The 24,146-nt window shown below is 41.5% G+C and overlaps 1 protein-coding gene across 2 annotated transcripts in view; it reads right to left on the bottom strand.

The window, feature by feature from the left end:
• The window catches only part of ABCA2 (ATP binding cassette subfamily A member 2), a 1,079,583-nt gene that overhangs the window by 227,651 nt on the left and 827,786 nt on the right, over window positions 1–24,146 (bottom strand). For both annotated transcript variants that reach the window (XM_069609742.1, XM_069609743.1), the window contains exons 19-24: window positions 22,694–22,898; window positions 18,430–18,594; window positions 17,834–18,014; window positions 12,008–12,220; window positions 10,725–10,921; window positions 7,239–7,421 (exon numbers count right to left, since the gene is read on the bottom strand). In XM_069609742.1, the coding sequence (XP_069465843.1) occupies window positions 7,239–7,421; window positions 10,725–10,921; window positions 12,008–12,220; window positions 17,834–18,014; window positions 18,430–18,594; window positions 22,694–22,898 (1,144 nt within the window). The remainder of the gene's footprint in view (window positions 1–7,238; window positions 7,422–10,724; window positions 10,922–12,007; window positions 12,221–17,833; window positions 18,015–18,429; window positions 18,595–22,693; window positions 22,899–24,146) is intronic.

The following is a 24,146-nucleotide window of genomic DNA, read 5'->3' as shown; positions in this document are numbered from 1 at the left end:
AGACAAGAGGGGCTGGGATGTACCCCCTCCTTGTTGTGAAACTATAGTGAAGGAGACTTCTATGAACAATGTTTTTAAACTTTAAGAGAACAGAAAGCTTGGGCAAGGGCACCTGGTTGCGTGACATGTAATGGGTGGACAGTGTAGTCTGACAACTGCACCTAGACCAGGGAGCCCTAAATTGTGACAAGTAAAAGAACTTAATAATAAACCGCACAGAACTTTGTATTGAATACTAAAGCAAGCTAGAAGGTGTGTCAAGTGGACCTATTGTTTTCTTGTATTGAACATTTGAAGTGCTAGAATGAAATCTTTGGAAAATTAACCCTGAAAGTTGAAGGAACAGAGAAACACTGCCTTGCGGAAGGGAACCTCAATACCTCCTTCTTTGTGAACTGTGCTAAATTGAACTTGGGAAAGGGAACCTCCAGGTCTCCATTTTTGTGTAACCTGTGATATTTTGAACTTGGGGAAAGTGACCTCAAGACCTGGCAGAACATTGGTAAAACAAGCAGCTATTGGAACTGTGTTGTACTTGGGGTAGGGAGCCCAAGAAGAACTTTAAGCTAAGAATAGCTCAGACTTTACCTTTGAACACTACTTTGTTGATTAAGCAGAACCCCACACCATGTTTATTTCTAGATGTGAGGGCAAGCATAGGTTTTGACATAGACAGACGTTTGATTTGGACCTACAGACACAGACTTCCCTTAGTTTTCTTCAGGTAGGGAAATTCCCATCATAGTTATGAGGCAAGTTCGGCGTTACACCATCCTGATATTTAATAAAGTTCTACTGTTGAATTTGAAATCTGTTGTCTGTGTCATCTCTTGATACAATGCCTGTCTCACAGTGCCTCTTAACCCAAGTGAACCCTGTATGTTCTATGTATCAAAGCCATGCAGATGTGAACAAAATAAATCAGAAAAAAACTCTTAGTAAATGGGAGGTGGAAGAATGTAAAAGACCAAATCATACGTAACAACAAACAACTGATTTAAAAACCAGTCGACTTTAAAAGGTCAACTGTCTTTACAGAGACCATATTTTGAATCACAATGGACTTAACCCTTTGTTTTATAAAGACTTGACTGGGAGAATGTAGAGATATTTTGTAACCAAAAATGTTTTCAGATTTATCATTTTGTTTGCTACACCTATCGCCCTAGGAATCTCTCATAGATCTCTCTGGCATCATTGGCAAAGCTGACGTTGACTTACTTTTTTTGGCAGAGTCCCATCATGTTTCCCATAACTTTGCTTAGCATTCCAGTTTTTTTGAAGATGGCAACTGCAATAGGTGGCACGTAATTTTTGTAGCTGCCTGTTCTTCGACCATGCACAGAAGATACGCTCTGCGTCACAACACTTCAGGTGACTCTTCCTGAATGCTGGACGCTTGTCCATTATTCTTTGACTGGAAACTCCTCTCTTATTGGCTCACTTTTCCTCAAACTGCTTTTGCCTGTTACAAGTTTTATTAGCTGCAGCCCTCTACGATCCCTCATTGATTCCCTGCCTAAAGTCTCCTCCTAGGTAGCCAGGGAAAGGCAGACACTTTCTGATCCTGACGTTGGGGGGTGGTGCTCTGCGGGAGGATCAACTGGGAGGAGAAAGGGCCCAAGGGAATTCGAGGAATCTGAGGGACGTGACAAGGTATTTGCCCTCATTTGGAAAGGATATCTCTGTAATGCCAAAGTATGTAATAGCTTATTGCAATAACCATGTAGCTATTCCACAAGATCCACCTGTAAATAGGAATTAGATCGATTATAAACTCTCAGGCCTTGGGAGGAATAAAACTCCTTATAAAGATCTTAAAACCTGGAAAGCTAGAGACCTCTCTGACACCCAAAGGTACAGTGAATGAAAGTCTAGGAAAAATAATAGCTTAAAAGAATTGCCTATTCCTTGTCATTTACGCTTGGTGTCTGATTCTTATGAAATTCATCTGAAGAGTATTATGAGGAACAAAAGTGTGTTTAAAAGTGAAAATCAAGCCCAGAAAACTAAATTTGTTGTTGGGGACTTCAAGTCCCATAATTCATTATGTACTGGGACGAGGAAGAGGGCTGAAAGTTATAGGAGTAGTCTCATTAATTCCAATGACCCACAAAGGAAGGAGACTGGGAGGCTTAAAAAGGCCCCTCAGGTGCAGGCCAAGCGAGCATGAGAGAAGCAGTAGCAGTTTGAAGCAGCAGTGTAACACGTGCAGACAGCCCGTACTGAAGCTGGCGGAGAGAGAGGATGCCAGGACCCCTGTGTGGCAGATTGCAGCTGCTGGTCCTGAGAGGGTCCTTGCCTCCCAGACAAGCCTCCATTATATTCACGCACCTCATCAAGGCAGCTAATTTTCCTATCATCCTTGGAATGCCTTGCTTTAAGAGACATAACCTGTTCATCAAGAGTTTCTTGTGATTTAAGCATTGTGTGAATAAATGTCTTATAAAAGGACAACCAGATACTCCTGAAGTCTCCAGCCTTCTGACATCTGACTCTCTGCAAGCTTCCCTGGTCAAGTTAAATTTGGTACTCAGTGACTAATATGAATTGTTGGAGACAGTCGTGGACCACAGTGAGAAAGAATTGCCACCTTATCGTTCAGAACACTGCTATTGATTGTTCCCTGTGGCCACTGTTCCTTATGGAAATATGTATACTCTTATCAATACCAGAAAAAGAAGACTTGCAGGACTATCTCCGAAGCAGCCTTCAAAATGGACTAAAGGCACAGTCCAAATCGCCAGAGGTGCTTCCCTATTTTTCATCTCCAAGAGAGACACCAATATACTCCACCCTGACCTGGACTACCTTGGACTAAATAAGGTGACATATGAGGATATAGACCGCATGTCCTTAATTCTGGATATCTCTGAGCCCAAACAAGGGGTCAAAATGTTCACTAAATTGGATGCGAGAGGAGCCTTCAATCTAATTTGCAGCAGAACAGGGGCTGAGTAGAAGACCATCTTTGTAACTTTGTTTGGCCATTTTGAATACTGCACCATGCCGTTCAGCCTAACAAATGCCCCTGAAGTTTTCCAAAGATTCATGGATATATTCTCTATTCTATTTTTGAAATCTGTGATCATTTTCCTCGAGATTGTAGTTGTTTCTAGCACCAAAGAAGAACATTTTAGGATTTTTTAAGATGTGCGAGATGTGTTTATTTGAAATGAAAGAAGAATGCCTTTCTGGCCCTATTGCTATGCGGGAAGTTCCCTGCCTTCTAAAACAAAACTAAAGATGCTCATCAAGTCCAAAAGAAACCGTCCCGAATACAAGCCCTATTTAACTAACTAGCCCTACTACTTTAGAAAATTCAACTAAAAAAAGAAAAAGGAGGATGGAGCAATAGCCTCGGTCTGTGGCTTCTGCCTGGCCCAAACTGTTAGATGCCTTGTTTTCAGTCTCAAAATATGATGACACAGTTCACAATCTTTTTTTAGATTTGGTTGCTTAAAAAGGCAAATGTCCTCTCTACTGTTTTATCTTCTCAATTGGAAAAGAAGGATTCTTCTTAGATTACTGTCTCAGATTTTGACAAGTGTTCAAATCCATCCAGCATCACTTAACACAATTCTCTATGCCCAACCTTTGAGGCACTTGTACTCCCCAAAGTCCTGTGACTCTTTGCTAGGCATACTGGCCCTCAATCCACTTAATAGATTTAGGACGTCTGCCTGCTCAGGCGTTCCAGGTTCCCGTCACCTAGTTGGCTTTTACGACCTTGTTGCTTAGTGTACCTACTCCTTTCAATCTGTTTTATGAAGGAGGCTAGCCCGTCCAACCTTATCAGTTCCTCATATGTCGGCTTTCCCAGCCTTGGCATAAAGCATGTGTATCTCTACATAAGGCATATGCCCGTTCAGTTCTCTAAGGCTCTCAAACCTTTGTTGCCTTTTCCAGCATAGATATAAGGGATAGTTCTCTCTGGTCGTGCTTATCCAGTCTCCGTAACTTTGTTGGTTTTGACCATCTTGGAAACTACAATTTTTACTTCTGGAGCATTTGTTTCCCTGTTGGTGCTTATCTCAGAGGCAAAGGTTCTTGACGTGTGGAGTTCGAAGACCCGGGCTCCCTTCTTTCCTCTAGTCTCTGTGGCAGCTGCCAGGCGCCAGGCCCACCACTGCTCTCCCCTGGTTGCACCATCAGTAAAGATGGACATGTTTCTATCTCCGTCTTTCTTCCGACCTGAGCCTCTCACTTGGTCAGAACGCCCGCCTTTCAGCCTCCAGCTAGCAGTCCTCTCTTCCTCCACACCACCGCTGGTTCCGTGGTCCGGCATGGGTCCACCCCTACAGGAGGTTGTCTCTACAGAGGCTCACCTCGCTGTAGGGATTACTCTCCTCTCTCTGCAGTCCGCTATGCTCATATGTATGTCATCAGAAACCAAATAAAGGTGTTCGGCTTCTTCGATTATGGCATTCAGACGACGTTCAGCATTACCTGAAATCATAAGAGTGAAACAAGGGTCCTTGTTGGTTATAGTCATAACAGGAGATATCAAAGTCTTTCCAACACCCATATAAGCAGAAATTGTGTTTCGGACTGGGAGTTCCTGATCGGAAAGGGAGTCCTTGTCCCCAAAGAAGGGAGCCACTCCCAGTAGGGTCCCACTTGCCCAGACCCACAGGAAGGGTCTTGCTTAGCGGGCTCACCTCCCTAGGGGTGTCTCATCTCTGGGGAGAATGGATGAATGGTCCAGATTCATCACACTACTCTTAGGGGCCCTGCCGCCTGTGGAAATATGGGCCTACCACCGAAATCTCAGTTTTGCTCATTTTGAGCCATTTGGGCCATTTGTTTTATCAACACCCATTTTTCATCACATATATTCCTATTACACATAACATTTTATAGTGCCATGAAGTCCGGAGTATGTCATTGCCCACCTGAAAAGATGTCAGCTTGAAAAAATGTATTCACTCTGTCTCCTTCCTCCAACAAACGTGAGTAGTCTCTGCATTGTCACCATGGGCCTACTATGCTAGACAGCTCACAAACAGAACTACACAACTCATGATAGATTTGTCTTCAGGAGTACTCAGCTGAGAATCCACTCGACACAGAGGAATAATTACCACATCCAATACAGTTTAATGTTATTTCTTGTTGCCAAATATAAAAAAGGGCATGAGAGTATTTTGCCTCATGTGTTATCTATGCTCAAAATAATAATTCCACTGTATTACTCGTAGGAACATTAGAGAAACCTGAAAAACCATGAATTCTTTGACAAACAATCTCCAATGATTTTGCAGTTCATCAATCTCCTTCAGAAAGCTGCATGATCACAATGGTAGCCATTGATTCCCTCACAAGAATTTCTCATTTCTATCGTCTGCCTAGGATCTCCACTGCCACAGAAATAGCACCGGTTCTCCTAAAGGAAATATTTTATATCCATGGATTTCCTACCACTATAATATGGTCCTTCCGTTTTAAGAAATGCTGCATTGGGAGATGCTTATCTGATTACCATCCCCAATCCAACAGCCAAACAGAGATTTTAAAAGGACCATGGAAACATATCTATATTGCTTCTCTTCTGCGGCGCAGGAAAGCTGGGTAAAAGTACTCCCTGTGGAATTAGCCTTCAACAATTCTGTCCACTTATCTATCCAGACAAGACTTCTTGTTTGCTCTTATGGCTTCCACGCTTGTATTTTACCACTGCACAGCTGTCAAGCACTAAGCAGGTGGCTGTCTCAGGGTACAGTGGTGCCTGGAAGCGATTGCCCATTTCACTTCTCCAGTGCCTGTGAACAGAAAGACAGGCGAGACCCATTGCTAGTGTTCTGACACCCCAGTATGAGTGTGCTACACAACACAATACAGGTTGCACATGGACCAATATACACACACACACACACACACACACACACACCAATATTTCAGAAGAAAGATGTATATGGGATGTCTATCCTGCCTTTTAGTTAGGCAGCACCTCACCCTCTCTGGGGATACCAAATTGTACTCCGAGGAGGGACAGTTTAACTTCTTCTTTGCACTCTAACTTTATTTAGAAAAGAACAGTTGACATGGTGACTCCTTTTGTGTGCTATTGAAGATGCAACATGCACATCTGGAGAGATAGATCTGAGGAGAGCTGTATGTGCACTGTTAATGCAGCTGTGGAGCTGTGATTCAATACTAGAGGTGACAAAGCGGTTAACTTCTGGTACTGAGCATCTTGCGCAGATGAAGGACATCAAGGGTATTGACAAAGTCATATGGTTTATCTCCAACAACTAAATGTTGCAAATTCTGACAAGGTATATAATATATGCTGGAGCAGATCTTTGCTCCGGATTGGTAGTGACTGGTAATTTAGGGCTTGTAAGAGGATGATGGCAGATAGAACAGGATCGGCCGCTCTTCAGGCGAGTGGGGGCATATTCTTTCCCAGTTAAACCTACTAGGGTGGGGGTACCTATTTGTAGAGGAATCGTCCATAAATGAACCCTCCAAGCACTTCAGTAATTGGTGTTATTAATTATAAGCCAACTCTCTCTTGGAAGGATGAAGTCCCGTTTGAAGTGGGACGGCAGGTCGCACACAGATATCCGAAGTGAACACTAAAGTCATTGAGTTATCCTGCCAGTGAACACCCATTTGGTGTGGCACCTGACCTCACCCCTGAATGCATACCTGCCTTCTGCCAGAGAATGCTATGACGCAATGTGCACATGCTGAAATCTGCCTGCCAATTTAATTTACAAAGGATGAACACATGTACTATGACTCACAAAGGTGTGAAATGGGATCACACCTATTCTCTGCTTAATATTGTTTATGACACATCCCTACTGCCCCCGTGAAAACACACATCCTGCAAAATGCTGGTCTGGTTTGTGCGTGAATACCTGCCTGATGCCAGTACAGATACTTAATTAGACAAGTGCATTGTGTCCCCTTCGTTCCACTGACTGAATACACACCCATGTCCTCTCCTGGAGTCAGTGACTTAAGTACCTGTGCTTGGCCTGATGTCAATCTGGACAGTAGGTGTACATGGGACTGTGGCTGGTGTCCATAAGTATGGTGAATACACAATTCATCCTTATTTTGCTGTTTTGTGAACCTATACCCCTACCTGGTGTGCATCTGAGAAGTGAAGGACACCCAACATAGCTATATGAGCAGGAAGAACAGCTCATGCGTGCCTGTCGCTATTCAGTACATGGGGTACACTTCCACCCTACCTGCTGTCAGACTCATCAGCAACCACATACCTGCACCATGCCGGGCTTCCGACTGCTTCTTGACAAGTGTCAGCTTGTAGCCATCCCCATAGGTGCTCTTTAGGAAGAGTGGCGAGCCACAGCACTTGAGCTTCCCGTGTGATATGATGGCGATCCTATCACCCAACAGGTCTGCCTCGTCCATGTGGTGAGTGGAGAGTAAAATGGTCCTGCCTAGGGGATTAAGAAAAAGCAGGTAGGGTCACACAAAGGCATCCATCACACTTCTCAAACCTGAAGCACAACACTTAGGTACAAAATACAATGAAGAAGCCTTTTGTTCTATACACCCACACATTAACTCTTTAAGGTGACTATATTTAATACATAAAAGGCCTCCTACATGCATATCTAAAATGTACACATTCAAGCCCCATTCTACAATACCTTCTTCAGGCTCTGATAATGCACCAGCATTGCCGGACCGCTTATCAAATGTGCAGAGGTGCTTAACCAGAGTCTGACGGCAGGCATGGGAAACCCAGATTGAAAGTCATGCCTAGTAACAGTCGTTCCCCCATTACCTCACACGATCTACCATAATGACACCGCAGACGCGTGCTTTCATGAAAAGGCAGTGGGGTGAAGTGGGAGTGATGCACTAGTGCTTGATGCTCCCAGACATGCAATGGCTGAAATTGCTGTCTTCTGCGCTTGTGATGTCATGTTAGAGGTATGTGCCGGGAGGGACGCCTGTTTCGAGTTATTTTTTGTGAAGTGTACTATGGGAACCCAGGCTTTTGTGAATGTAGGTATACGGGCTCTTGACATGTTGAGGAAGACGATGAGTCTAGACTATTTTCTGAAGGCTAGTGGGCATTGAATTGTGGAGACTGGGGATGCAAGAAAGTGTTCAGATTCCGTGCAGCATTTTCATAGATGGGTTTGTATGCGATGGTGAGGGCTTGAAGGTGATTCATGCTTGGTGTGAGGGGTCAGAAATGAGAGGCTGACACAAAGTTGTAATGTTCTCAACATTAGACATCTTTATTAAATTAAAGGGATTGGAAAAAGGCATTTCTGTCCCTATCTTAAAGAGGTTCCCTACCTAGGTAACGAAAGCTAAAAATCAGTCTGTGTCTTGTCCAAATTATGCAAACAGTCCTTGTGTCCGAAACATATCCAACCCTCACACTAAAATAAACAATTAAAGATGCAAGGTAAATGTTTTTGATTCTGGCTTAGCAAAAAGTCTGTAGAAATCAAATATGAAAATTCAATTAATCTTTGAATCCAGGAGGGAGTTCCCTTACCTGTATTATTTCAGGTAGGATTTTCAAAGCCTGAGTCTTTAAGAGTAGCTAAATTGTCTTTTTAATAAAACAGTTTAAGGATGGCAAAAGGTGTTCTTTTCCAAACAATGTTTCCTCAGAAGTAGTAGAAATGTCTTTTTACACAACACTGTAAGATAGCAAAAGAGTTCTCTTCTAATTTAAACGATGTCAACATGTATATTTTACAAAACTGTTTCACAGATGACAAAGTGTCTCTTTTACACACCTGTTCCAAAGACGGTTTCCTGGTATACTCCACGGCTTGGAATTCTTCAATAGATTTGTTACATCCCCTTGTTTACTCTCCTGCCAGGTATCTTTCACTATGTCTCTTCCTTTCATATGTTTTATGGATTACCTGGTATTCTCCCCTGCCAGGAACCCCCGCCCTTCTGGATCCTGCAGATGCCCTGGTATACTTCCTGCCAGGTATCTTTCTCCAAAAAGGCCTCACTGCCTGATGTGCTTCTTTAACCAGGACGTCCTACAATGTTCAATTTCTATCCAAGGATAACAAAGTTGTACTCCTTCACTGTTTATACCTCATTGACTTTAGGTACTTCTGGTTCCAACTTCCCCATATCGACATCTCCTCTATGGAGACTTATTCAAGTTCTGTCTGTCAACTTCTTTGTTAGTATTTCTTTGCTTGTGGCAATGCTTGGTCCAATGTTCCCCAAATTGACATTTCACATAAGGAGGCTTGTAAAGGTTTGTCTTTTCAATTTATTTGGTCGGTATTCAAAATAATTATTCACTTGTTGTATGTTTACCGGCATGCCCCGGGTTCCGCAACTACTATGGGCCTTCTCACTGATGTTTGATCATGGCATGCAGCGAATGTAAAGTTTTATCCCTGGGAAGGCTTCCACTGCTCTGCACCAGTTTCCCATCACTAGTTTCCCATCTCTCTGGTAAGGTAAGCTCCCAGGTGGATTCCTGTAAGCACCTGGCTCTCCCAGCATGGCTCATCTCCTTGTGTCTGCTTCTGCTGTTGGTTCCGCCTCCTATTTTGCCCGCTCTGCAGCTCTCTTCTCCTCTTCTGAGTGGAAGGTGCTCAACAGGTTTAAATGTCCAGCGGAGCGGCTTGTTATTATGACAACTAGTCTGCATGTTTAACTGGAGGTTTCCTTCATTCCACATGGATCCTTCCTCCTCTTCCTCATCTCAATACTTGAGGCTTTATGGGAGTTGGAGTCCACAGGAGTTTTAAACTTTTTAAAGCTACATTACTTTACATTTTTGTTTAAATCAAAAACATCAGAGACAGAAGATGTTATGCTGGTGTTATGTACATATGAAGTGTGAATGGTATTCGGCCTAGGATGTCTGGCGAGAAGGGTTTTTAGATTCCACAACTGGAGGGTCTTGTATGATGACAACATGCCATCAGGAATTTAGGAATTATATGGTCTTCATATGAAAGGGAAGAATACACCGTCTCTCCTAATGGGGTCACCACATCTCTCTGACAGTCATCTCCTCCCATGCAATCCTCCCTCTTAATACCTCCCCCAGGGTCAGGATCAGGTAGTGGAGGCCTTCCCCAGGCCATATGGGAGGATATCTCAGGCTGGGGAGCAGTGATGACTCCACAGGATTCATCACATTGGGATGGAAGCTTGTTTAGCCATCTTGAGAATGGAGTGTTATCTTGTGCAGTGAAACAAGAAGGCTCAAAGGATGTCACAGGATGGCTCAATGCATGTGTTTTTGCAACAATCCACAGATGTATTTGTTTTCACCTCCCAACCCAGATATCAGCATCCATGCTCACTGAATTCTGTTCCACACATCTCCTCATACCTCTGTTGGACCCATTACTTTGTTCCACCTTCTAAAATACTCCCTTCTGTCTTCTCTGCCCTTCTGCAGCCAAGTCTCCACTAGAACCACCCTTGTTTCCTTTTCCTGGTTGCCATTTTTCGGCCTCCATGCATCTTCTACTACCAATGTCTAAAAGTTATCTTTTGCTTTCATTGACGCACACTTAATTTGTTTACTTCTTTGCTTTTGAGGGATTGTCATAGTAGAGCTCGAGGGAGCCTCTCTCTCTCTGTAAAAGTGTGGTGGAATGTGAAGGTCCACTTTTTCTGCAGGATGTAGTCAGAGAGCCACTTTTTCAAGTTGACAACAGCAGGGCCTAAAGAAGCACCTGTGCCTTGATGACCCATCCCAGATTGTGCCTTTCATGCTAGCTCACCTTGCTTATACTTCAGGATCAGGTCCCAGATGGCCCTGCGTGCATAAGGATCCACACCAGCAGTTGGCTCATCAAGGATAACAGCTCGTGATCCACCCACGAAGGCAATGGCCACGGATAGTTTCCGCTTCATCCCACCAGACAGTGTCTGCACCAGGGAGTGGCGTTTGTTTGACAGTCCTAAGTCCTCAATCATCCTGGAGCAAGAAAAGACAGATGGAACAATTGAATGTGTGAGCAGGAAAAAGAAAAAAAACGAGAACAAAAAGAACCAGTAATACATAGGAGCAATAAAAGACTAAATGAGACATATCAGTGTTGGGGAAAAATCCAATTTTTCAAACTGAGGAAAAGACATGTAATGTCATACAAAAAGAGTAACAATACTGGAGAAAGGAGAGAATTGAGTGAAAAAGATCAAGGAAAAGGGGCAAAAGGGGAAGAAATACACAATAGGAAGAGAAAGCAAGAATAAACAAGAAGTGAAGGCAGGGGAAAAGGGTGAAGCAAGGCAAAAGAGCAGAGTCTAAAATATAGAAAATAAAGTCAGAAGCATGGAAAAGAATAAGAGGGCAAGTAAAGCAAAGGAAAAAGGAGAAATAAGGGCAATGGTAGTGGACCCAAGGACAAAAGGGAAACTAAGTGGAAACTAAGAAAGTAATGCAAACATGTAGAAATCAAGGAACATTTGAGAAATCAAGTGGGAACAGCACAAATCAAGAGAAAGGGATAAATTGGGGTAAATAGAGAAGAAAGCAGGTAAAGGGAAAGTAAGTTGGCAAGTGGTAAGAGTGACCAAAACGGGTATAGAAAGGGCAAATAATAGCAGGAAAGACAAGGGATGCGAAGAGAGCTAAAGAGAAGATACAATGAGACAAAGGAAAACAGGCACAGAGGACTACATGTGATGGACAAAAGGAGAGAGAGAGGTGCAAAGGGATAACCTAAAATGGAAGGAAAAAGTTACTATGATATCAGATAAAGGAAAACAACTGAGTATAAAGAGAAGAAAAAGAAATACAATAAAGTGGAAAACGAGAAGGGATATTTCAAGGAAGGAGATTGTACAGTGTAAAAGCATGCAAGTGGGAGGAGAGGAGAGGCTCAGACAGGGAAGGGTAGAATGGAAAATGATGGGTGCCTGAAAAGAGGGGCATGCTGGAAAGAAGATTAAGTAGTTAAAACAAAAGCTTGAAAAATATTACCAGGTGAAGAAATGGGGGACATGGTTTGTTATGGATATATTGTCTGGGGGAAGAAGAAGAGGAAGAAGGCAAGCTTACTTATCCATCTCCTTGCGGATCTCATCTTCAGCCATACCCTTCAGTCTGGAGTAAAACCAGAGGTGCTCCTCCACTGTTAACTTGTCAAAAAGTACATTGTGCTGTGGGCACATCCCCAGATTCTTGCGGATCTCATTCATCTCTGTCCGGATGTCATAGCCATAAATGGTGGCAAAGCCAGAGGTGGGAGGGAAGAGGCCAGTGAGGATGGACCTGAGAAGCAATAAAGGAAACATTCAATACACAGGAACCAACTGAGCACAAGTCACTGCTGGTTGCACCTCTTCATGCTCTCAGTTAGGGAAGCCATTCCCAAAAGAAACGTATTTAGAATTAAAAGTATCAGAATTGTTAATTTTGATTGTAATACAAACATTCACAAAACATGCACAATGTCAAAACAGTAACAATATCAAAAGTTTCTTAAAAACATAAAACACATATTAAACCTACCTATCCATTAAGATCATACAATTACCATATTAATCACCATTAACTAAAACCTTCAAAAATAATCATCTATAATTACTCATACAAAAATCCGTCATTGTAGTTTGCATTGCTACTCTATAATCAACACTAACATTTAAGATTTTTTGTATCAAATGTTATACAAATTAGGTGCACTCTTCAAATGATCAATCAAATAACCTAATGAGAAGAGTAATATATTCATCTCGTCTTGGACAGGACTTCCTAGGAACCCAGATGTAAGGAATCGTGTAAGCTCCAAACCTGCCTCAATTCCTGCAGGAAAGCAGGTCATGCACAAATTCATGATTGAACCTAAAGCAACCTCCTGACCTGTACGTAAAATTTCCTGTGAATCCATGCACATTTATATTTAGTACAATAGGGATAAACTCATTCGTGAAAAGAGTGATGTACATGCATTCAACTAAGTTTAGCATTCTGCACAACCACTCACAAAGGCTTGGTCAGTGAGAGGAAAGCTTGGGCTGTATTGGCTACTGGCAACCCTAACCTAGAGCTCCAATTCAGGTTGTTCAAACATTCTCAAATGCACATTCTGAATGGTCGTCTATGGTGTAAAAGTGTTACACCATTCAAAAATGGCAGACTGTAAGACCAAGAGATAGCGAGCAGTTAAAGCCCTCTTTCTGTTTCTAAATCTCCTGTACATAAGCATTTCAAAATGGCGCGTATTCACCCGGAAATGGTGGACAACGGGGATTGTGACCACGGTCCAATATTTTGGAAACAATGTAAGCTTAGCAGTTGCCTAATGAGGTGAAAAAGCAATTTTAACCCTAGTAAAATCAGGAGGGGATAGGTATAGTATTACACTCATGAAAGCATTGCTGCTTATTAACATAACACCATTAAGAAAAGATACAAAATAAGACATTTTCAAAAAAATACTTTTCTCCATTATGAAGGACTGAGTTGTGAAAACTGCTTGAAGAGGTATGTTACAATTATTATTGAAATTTCTGATAACATGATGTAACTAGCATAAATCAAATATCAGATAATTTAGTTGAGATCTATGATCATATATTGGAATACATATTACCTCTTATCAAAAATGGATCAAGTATAAATACGGATAAAAAAAGTAAAGGAAGTTTCAAGACTTGTGAACATCCTTGAGCAGGTAATCACGCCATTACATTTGAATACAAATTATATCAAAATAGGTGTTAAAATAGAGAGCCAATTAAAAAATCTTTAATAAGTATTATCTTATGATTGTCACAAGTGTGCAGTTGAAATACTTACCCTAAAGGAGATCTAAAAGGTACTAACACTGAATCTTTGTTTTCTCTTTGATCTTTTTCGGTTTCGAAATTCTGCAGCATATACTAACTGCACACATGACTTTAAACATGAATTTATGAAATGCTGTCATATGATGTGAATAGGATAACCTTATATACATGTATAAAATATTCATGAATATCCCTGAAAAATCTCACTATTAGGTCTAATAGAAATTATAAAAGACATACAAGTGAAACATGTGTTGGCTAGCTTAACTACAGTGATAAGTCTAACTAAATTAATGGGAATTTTCATTGTTAAGGGTTTAAATTGCAAAACTGTTTTGTTACCTGCCTGAACAGAAAATCAATGTTAATCAAAAAGATTGTAAATATTGAAGAAGGAAATTAACTTAATTTCATCAATTGATTCACATGGTTATATGTGATTTTAACGCTGGTATAACTTCTAAATAAATATATAACAAAACTTAAATAACTTAAAAAAATAAAGTAACATTTCCATCGAGCCCAATATCTACATACAGTCTCTTTCTATGGTCCGAGACTGCCATCTAGTGGACCTTTTTATAATGTAATTCCTGTTTTTGTTGGTTTATAATGTCGTTTTATTAACCCATCTTACTTTCTATCTACATTTGCCTTACAAATACCCTGTACGGGGTTGAACCCCCCACTACCGAACCCTGTGATCACAGTTATATGTGATTTGAACGCTGACATAACATCTAAATTCATATCCAACAAAACCTAAATAACTTAAAAAAAAATAATGACATACCTTTTACATTGATCCCAATAACATGGAGTCTGTTTCTATAGTCTGTGACTGCCATCTAGTGGACCTTATAGTGGTTTTTAGATGTCTTTTCACAACCTCATATTACTTTCTACCTACATTTGCCTTGCAAATATCCTTTATGTGGGGATGCCCCCCGACCCTCTGACCACTTATACCTGTGAACCAACTTTTTTGTCCTACCTTTTATACTATCTTTTTACGGAATTCTAATTGGACTTTTTTCCCCCACTTAAACGCACACCTTTCATTCTACATTACTGCCTGTAATTCAAAATATTTACCTCTAATAGATATTTTGTGACATTTCTATTAAAGAATGTCAATATTTGGTACTCTATTTTGCAATCTTTTTTGTCGACTAACACTAGATATCACTGACCACTTTTATCTGTTAACCCTATTTTTCTCCTTCCCCTTTAGACTACTTTATACTGAAGTCTAATTGGATTTTTTTTACAACTAAAACTCACACCTGTAATTCTACATTCCTATCTGAATTTAAACATTCATACCTCTAGTAGTTTATTAACTAAATTTGATTTTTTGTACTCTTAATTTTTTTACTCTGTTTTTTCTTGCAACAAAATCAGTTGTTACCATTTTGATGCATGTTTACGTTTTGATGGATGTAAACTTTGAGTAGCAACGTAAAAGAATCAAACAGTTCATTATTCGATTTTCAGAGCAAGTGGGCATTACTAATTATCAATGTCTCTAAAACGGTGACAAAGTTGAAGGCGGTACCGGAGGGAGAGCTAGAGATTAGCCCTCCCAGGCAATCTTTAAAAACCATTTGTCTTCTTCAAATGCATCTCCATTGACGATAAAAATGCAGGCACTGTTCCTGGCACACTGGCATTTGTGTTCCCACAAGGATTAGAGAAACCAGAAGGAATGGACAACTCCAGACAGGAGTTGTAGCTATGGAGCTTACAGCTTTTGCAGTATTGCCATTTACTTTGCATTTCATACATACTTCATCTGTTAACAGTCAAAAAGAGACTTGCAGCTAAACAATTGATGTCTGCACATGCAAACATCAGGCATCATGTTAGATACTTCATCAGTCATTCCACAAAAGCATCAAGTGGGATTTCTCCAGAACCTCACAAAACCCCACCAGTTGGAGATTAAAGGATAAAAGAAATCAGAGGAGGAGTTGGGATGAATGATGGAACACTCTGCTGACTCTCCAGACAAACATTGGCCAGGCATAGCCACTGCCTGCAGTGTGCAGGCAATCAAGTCTTAGGTTAGGTTAATCAAGCCTGAGGAAATCTTACCCTGTACCTTAATGACTGCATTCAGTTTGAAAAGAGTTTCTGGTCCTGATGGACCCTTGCTTCTGTTTGCCTTCTCACCAAGAGGTGTTTTAAAATGCATTTGTCTAGAACGTTCCCCTCTGAAATGAGTCCCTAGAGATATTGGATGTATCCTTGGACACATTTCATGATTGTGGTTTCTGAGGAACTAGATGTTGGTACAATGTGGATCACCTGCTGTAAGCTGAATCCGGTATAGGAGGCACTGCTGTAAGCCACTGGAATGCGGCATGTAGCACAGGGAGGCACTAAACAAAGAGCATTTTCCTCCAATGAAAATAAAGACTAAATAGTGAAATAAAACACATTATAGGAAATGGAAGCATCAGGGAGATATGGTCTAGAAGATCAAGGTTTTAACTTAACAGAATACACATTACTTTGGTTCTGCCCACTGAACATCAAGGATACCCCTTTCCCAGTTTCTCTGTGTCAAACTGGCATGGTTATCCTATTATTTGTGGTGTGCAGGGGCAGAAACTGGCAGTCTTCCCCTATAATTAATCCCAAAATGCATGTCTTGCTCTGTGAACTGTTGGGAAGGAGATCAACCTATCCCACCCCCCCTAGGCGCTTTAGAGTAAGGTGAATCCCATAAATACACATGTGATGTGCCAGGGTGGAGGGGGCATGCTAAGGGACCCTGCACGGACACAAAACTAAACAAAATGTAGATGCTTAGACTTAGTGCACACATATAAACAGGTGCCATTTTATAGCTATGGTAGAAACATTCAGGCCTGCATGGCTGCACGGTAGACACAGACCAAAAACCTAAGGAAGAAACCTGAATAGGCCCAAGCGCTGATGATGGAGGGACCCACGCTGTTAGCTTCCATAGAAACACTCCTTTGTTCCACAACTGTTGCCAATATGTGTTATCCCTAGAAGGAATGTGTTGTGCAAGGCCACGAAACAGTACCAGGTACCTCACAGTGCATGTTCATCACATTCACGCCAAAGCAGTCCTCCAACCCCCACCCAGCCAACCATGAGTTAGGGCACCCACCACTGTCCCAGTTCTGAGACCCCTGAATTCCATCATAGTAGGTGATCCCAGACCACGGACCATAAAATACTCATCCATTCAAGATCTGAGGAAACAACAGTATCATCTTAACCCCACTAGGAGAAGATTTGTAATGCGAGGTACAGGGAAGAATGAATTATAATCCAAAATGAGGGTGTAAGCCTTGGGTGTGGATGATGCAGTACAGAATGAGAGAAGAATGTGTGGGTCAGCCTGACCTCAAGATTTCCCCCGTGTCAGTCCGCGAGCCTCCCAGGTGCATGGCATAATGATAGAGTAGCATTGTCTTACATAGTAACTCATTTCAAACTTGACCTTGGTTTCCTGGAGATAATGAGCCCAGCAGACCGCACGTGATGGCAGCCAGATGAACAGAGCTGGGGCCAATGGCCTGGCATCTCCTATAGAGCAGGCTGACCATGTATAAGGTCTCACCAACCAGCCATGCAGGTTTTTACTGTATTTGTTTACGTCACTGATGATGATTTGTTTCCTGATAACATTCTGCTTGTACCATATTTTGGCAGAACGCTCTTGTGCAGCAGAGTTCCTTACTGTCATACCTATTTTTTGTATAATTAATACTTGTTATCCTTGCAAGAATCTCTTGGCCTTTTTTCCCTAGCAGGTCATATTCATTCTGCCGTGAGAATTTGTGGCCATGCCTTCAGAACGCAAGCATACTGTTTTGCCCATGTAGCCCTACTACTTTGCTTCTACAATGATGGATTTCTCTCCTTAGTTGTGCCTTAGGAATGACACACCTCAGCTCTCCTGGATGAAGTAGTTCAGGTTATCTCATGCCAAGTATTTCTTGGCTTCTCATTTTAAGTTCTTAGACAGTAGTAGTCTGTCTCTGGGACTGCAGGAATAATGGTGTGTCCTGAAGGCGTTATACGATTGTTCTCTTGCCACATGAGAACTTACATGGTAGTCGTTTTTCCTGCTCCATTGTGTCCCAAGAATGACACAACCTGGTTCTCGTGGAGGTTTAGGCTCAGCTTATTCAGGGCAAGCTTCTTGTCAGTCTTGTACACCTTGGTCAGCTTGTCTATGCACACGACCAGAGGGAGATGGGTTGGTTCTTCCTCAATCCCACGAGTCTCTTCTGCAAAGAGAACGAAGCAATATGTTCTACCAGAGCTGAGAAGGGCAAAAGAATGTTGGTACAAGACACAACATTTCCACCTTTTTGACAAATGTATAAATGGATTTTGTGAAACATATATATTAATCACACAAGGTACCACTCACTGTTAACCTAGGAGCATGGATTTAAAACAGGTGATAATCTAAGACATGCTTGATATTTGAATATCCAGAAGAGGAACATTTGCTGAGATGGGACTACATAATTCAGTGACATTCTACACAGATTGAAGTACTGGCCTCCACCCAGGATATACTTTAAATACACCAATAATGGTTCCAGAGTAGTTACTTATGTTGCAAAAGAAAAGGGATTGAACATTTTAACGTAAACAAAACTTTATCCTATCCAATACTGCAATTCCCAACCTTACCCATCCGCCTGCTCTCCATGGCGCAGGCCTGGTCTTCCTCCATGATGCTAAGGCGAGTGGTTCTGGACCAGGGCCATGACCACTCCCATGTCTCAATGCGTCCACTTCCAAGCCAATAGGATTTCTGTAATGGAAAGTACCAGGGTCGAGGGAGACCATACATCCCTACAAGAAAGAACATTTTTGGTAATTTAACAGACATCAGAAAGCTGGACACCAAGATGAGTTTGGGCACAAGGACATATGGACCAAGCATGATACATTGCAGGTTATTACTCAAAGTAATGTTTCCAAGCAACACTTCTCTGCCCGTCTTTGTTGCATTTCTAGACATTATTCTATCCCATTTACTTACTTCCACACATTTCAATTTATTTAGCAATGTATCATTTTATTGGCTACTTGTCGGCATATGTGCCCGTTTATGTACAGTAAATTTACAAATCCCTTCTAATGTCAACACTATTGATTGGTGCAAATGAAGGTGCTAGTCAATAAAATAGTGAATTGTCAATCAACTGAACCCTCTGCCCCTCTTGCAGTCACAGTAGTCTCCTACAGTCTATTTCTCCGGTGTCTGCCAGAAGAGACACCTAATCAAATATTCTCACATGTGGCTCTAGGTGGCCGTGTATGTCAGAGGTTCTCTAGGTAGAGTCATGTTATCTCAAGTATGACCTCATCCTAACAATACATGCAATTCTATTGTTTGATAAACCACTGATCTGAATTGACTCTACCTATGAAATGGCAGATATGGGTGCTTATTATTTTCTACAGGTACAATTACATCATATTTATTTGAGTTTGAATCAATGAGTCTGCTTTTAAACAAATAGAAATCTTGAGAAATAATCATGTTTAACACCAATCAGCTGCATTTCCAGCTCTAAATTTTAGTGTCACCAATCTATCAAACGCTTCAGCTTTCAAGCAGTGTGGGCTTCAGACTATACACCAATTCATTTCTGTATGGTCCCTTTGCCAATTCACCAATCCTTCACAGCACCAATCTTGTGTATTTAACTGCGCAGCCTACATGACGGCCTCTGCCCAGCTCAATAAATGGCACCTACTAGACAATCCTTTTATTCACCTATCAGTCTATTCTTAAGCCACCCATAAACACATATTCATGCCATTGCTATGGTGTATCAGATTCCATCTAGCAACACACTTCTCTATGAAGGAATACATGTGTCCATTGTAAGTCTACATGGATTGATCCTCATATCGCCTCCTTGGCAGCTGGTCAATGCTGTTTCCTTCTACTTTATCTCTATACACAGGATACCCAGGTCCTCATCCTATTTCTACTCTATTTGCTTCTTTTCTTTTTAATTCTCTCTTGATCATCTTTAACGTATTAGACAATGTCTGTGTATTAAATACAACTACTGTACTACCTCTATATGCTGGGCCAAAAACAGGAATAGTTTACAGAACAGTGTCCAAGAAAGTAATTTATTTATTAACAAGATAAGGCAATTTACCCCATATGTGCTCCCCTTAGAAATGCACTAAACCTCATATCCTATCTTTACATTTCTCTTCAGTGCTCCAGGAGAACAACAAAGAGTCAGAAGGAACCACAGAAGGACATGCATTCTAAAAGTACATGCCGCATAGTTTCCAATTCAGTAGCCTTTTAGATCATGGATGGAATGGTGAACTAGAGCATCCCGTAAATGCAGTCCAGGTCGCAACTTCAGCAAAGGTAATAATCAGCCATCTTTAAAATGTAAATACAACCTTTAAGGGATAGATGATATGGAGTTACTCTTCTTTTAATGATGCCACAGACAGATCTTTTAAGTTTAGAAGTCAAAGCACAGATACATTTATAATAGTGCCCAGTGGTCGAAGTGTACGAAAAGAAGTAGTGGAACTATGTTACCTACAGGCCTGGCCCGCTCCCCACAAACCCCATCACCACGCCCCCTCCCACACACAATACGAACCCCAAAACACATGCTCCTGCTGTTTAGGGGAACGTTCAGTGCAGAGCACTGTAAGTGCAAGTTTCAATTTCTTCCTATACTTTTATTTTAAAACAAAACCATTCCGGAACGGTTTCTTTTTAAAATAAAAGTATTGGAACGGTAAAACTTAATTAAAAGAAGTATATTTATTTATTCATTTATTTTATTTGGATTTATAAAGCGCCCCGCAGCCCGTAGGCATTGTGGCGCTGTTACAGAATGTTCACTTAATAACACAGTATACAAGTTATAGCCTTTCATGTGCAATAGTAAAGGTTAACATGGCATAGCTGGTGGTGTTCCAAGGTTACAAGGGAACAATTGGTTGCAGGCAATACATTAGCGAATGGTCTAGTTAAATAGCTTTGTTTTTGAACACTTTTCTGAATATTGTAAGGGATTCTTCATTTCTTAGGCTGGGTGGGAGCGCGTTCCAGGCTTTTGGGGCTAGGACTTCAAAGCTGGTGCCGCCGCCTTTTTCTCAGTTGAAGGCTGGGACTGAGAGTAAGTGAGCGTATTGGTCATGGTTTGGTCTGTGGGCCAGGGCTTGGTGAACTCTGTAAGGTATGCCAAGGCTGTCTGGACAAGGCATTTGTGCTTGATAATGAGGGCCTTGAATATTATGCGTTCTTTGATAGGGAGCCAGTGGGCGTCTTTCCTTGCCTGGGAGATGTGCTCTCTCCTCGGGATGCTCAGAGCGGCTCTAAGGGTGTTGTTCTGTGCAATTTGTAATCTGTTTATATTATTTGCAGATGTGCCTAGGAGTAGGATGTTGCAGTAGTCAAGTTTTGCGCCAATTGTGGCTCTAGCAATGTTGAGGCAGTTTTTTGGTGATAGGTGGGGTTTTACTGCATTTATGATTTTAGTAGCGAGTGTAGCTGATGAGATGTCACAAACTTGTCTGTCCATTGATAGGGTAGAGGCCAAGTATACACCAAGAGTTTTCACTGCGGTGGAGGCTGTGATAGTGGAATTCTCGATATTGAAGGAGTTGTATTTGTATAGGCGCACAGTTCCCGACCGCTTCCACCTACTTACGACCACTGATAGTTCCACAAAATGAAAACACTCAATATACAAAAAAAAGAGAGAACTGTATTGGTAAGATGAATTGCAATTGGTTGGATTTGAATGACTTTGGGTTTGTTTGCGTTTTGACCAGTGGTCGAAGTGTACAAAAAGAAGTAGTGGAACTATGTTCGCTGCTGGCCTGCACCCACTCCCCACAAGCCCCACCACCACACCCCTCCCACACACAATACACACCCCCAAACAAGGGAATGGTCGGTGCAGTGTACTGAATATGCAAGTTTCAGCATCTTCCTACACTTTTATTTTAAAATGAAACCATTCCGGAACGGTTCCTTTTTAAAATAAAAGTATAGGAGCTGTAAAAGATCATTTAAAAAAGTAGAGGAGGACCGCTCCCGACCGCTCCCGCTCACTTCGACCACTGGTTTTGACCGTCTACCACGTTGTGTCGGTGTATACTGTTGGTTTAGTAAAATCAAACAGAAAAAAAAGAAAAAAGAAAATGAGAATGATAAAGGATTCAAGTATATAGCAAATACTCAAATAATATGTTGCAGAATAAGGGCACAATATGCCAATATTTCTACATTTCAAGGGTTTATGAACATTTGTAATATATGTGCTCTTCAATTGTGACTAGACAAATACATTATATTTACAAACATGAGAGTCATTTGCATGTGTCAGATGTGTCCTACCTTTGGCTCTTTAAAATTTTGTATTATTATTATTAATATTAGGGTATTTATTGAGCGCAGACCTAGCTTTGCGAAACAAAGGAGCGCCATACAATCATAGGGGGAAGAACACAGTGAGGGAAGCAGAGGAAAAGGGAGCAGCATTCGGGGGCGGGTGAAGGTGGGCAATTGGCAGCAAGGGATCTGCAAGCAATCAGGGGATGAGACAGTAGGGAGCAGATAACAGAGTTTCGGGTAGGGTGGGGGAGTGAAGGCTATGTGGACTTAGGGAGGAGCCACTCCAAGTTATAGAAGTAGAAATACTCATCAAAATACTAAAGGATAGTTTAGTAAGCACAGGTACCTTGGACAAACAGCACCATTGCATTTTGGTTTCATATGCAATTACAGAAGATAACACTCCTGGCACTCTCATGGTAGCTGCAATGCCTGGGACAGTAAGTTTAAAGAGTATGCGGTTGCCCTTGTCCACAAACTAGCAAAGATTGTGTACACACACAAATGCACAAATACACACACACATGCACATGCGCACACACAGCTTCTGAGCACCTGGATGCACAGCTTCGATGTACCACGTCAGTATGCCGTAGACCACAGCATCAATGATCAGCATCATCATGGACAACATCAGGTTGAAGTCATCACCCTCCACCGGAGACTGGCTGAAGGTGCGCCACTGAATTCCAACGCCGGCTACTTCATACAATGCAAAGTACTTGGAACCAAGTCCAAAGGCTGTCGTGGACATGAGAGACTGAGGCACCATGGGATGAAGAGAATAGATATGGCAGATCAGATAATATCGATGCAAGATCATCCAAAACGTGTGTAAAGGCATAGGCATCACAAATCGTAACACTACCAACATTTAGAGAGGGAGCTATTCATGTTTATATTTCAAAGATCTGTCACCTGCAGCTCCCCAGATGCTTCGGACTGGGACTCCCATGATCCCTTGTCATTGACTATGAGGGCTTGGGATGATAAGAGCTGAAGTCCAAAACATCTGAAGAGCCAAAGGTTTGCAGAAACCTGGTCTATCAACATCCCTTATATCAATGGACTGGAACAGGGTAGGTCAGTTATGCAGATCAGTCGGTTGCAGCGGTGAACACATTTACTCAAACATTATTACAGTGTTGGAGCGCCACCGTTGGGGGTCAATAGAACAGTATCCAGAGTATAAAAATAGCATATAACACAAAACAAAATTAAAAGCTATAGAAAGAATACAAATTGAACCAATGGGTCTCATACTATGCCTAGAGCAAGAGTATCCCCCTTTTTAAAACTAAGTGTAAAAGGTTAGGGGATTTGGCAACACTTGAAAAATAACTCTTGAAACAGTAAGGAATTAAACTCACAGGATCAGTACATTTATCTTTATAAAGTCAAAACAAAAACAAATACCCCGTTTTGGGAGGTGTTTTTGTTTTTATTTTATCCAAAGAAAAAACACTACTTAGTAAATTTCACCCAGGGCAGCGTCTCTTGGCTAAATCTATAATCCACCCATTGTTTGATTCCTGAAAACAGCCTGGAAGCTCCTTTGAAATGCATGTAAAATTAAGACGGTGGAGACGAGACCTAGGTTACTTGAAAAAACTATATTGGCAAACTTCAAGCAAATGTTTGTAGAAACAGGTGCGCTGAAACCCTGTGGTTAAGGCCAGTGCTGGACACAAAATCTTATATAGAAAAGCTTTCTAAACTGCACAAACGCTGCTTTAGTCCTAAACCTGTTAAATGCCTTGAACATACAACACATAACGACAACAGAGGACAAGATGGGGGCGTCAGGTGAGGGCATAGGGCAGGCTTTTGGTTAATGGCGGAATAACAAAGGGTAGGCTGAGGTAACCTCTTTCCCATTAGTGCTGCTTAAAAAGCCACATTAAGTGACAAATGCCCTTATCAATACAGGAGCTGGATGTTTGATAAAGGTTGTTCCTTGGCCATCTATTTACACACACACTTGCCTTGGCACATAGAAGTCAGTAAC

Source organism: Ambystoma mexicanum, chromosome 8 (assembly GCF_040938575.1).
Source record: "Ambystoma mexicanum isolate Mex_15411 chromosome 8, UKY_AmexF1_1, whole genome shotgun sequence".
Taxonomy (NCBI): Eukaryota; Metazoa; Chordata; class Amphibia; order Caudata; family Ambystomatidae; genus Ambystoma; species Ambystoma mexicanum.
This window is presented reverse-complemented; position numbering and strand designations above follow the sequence as displayed.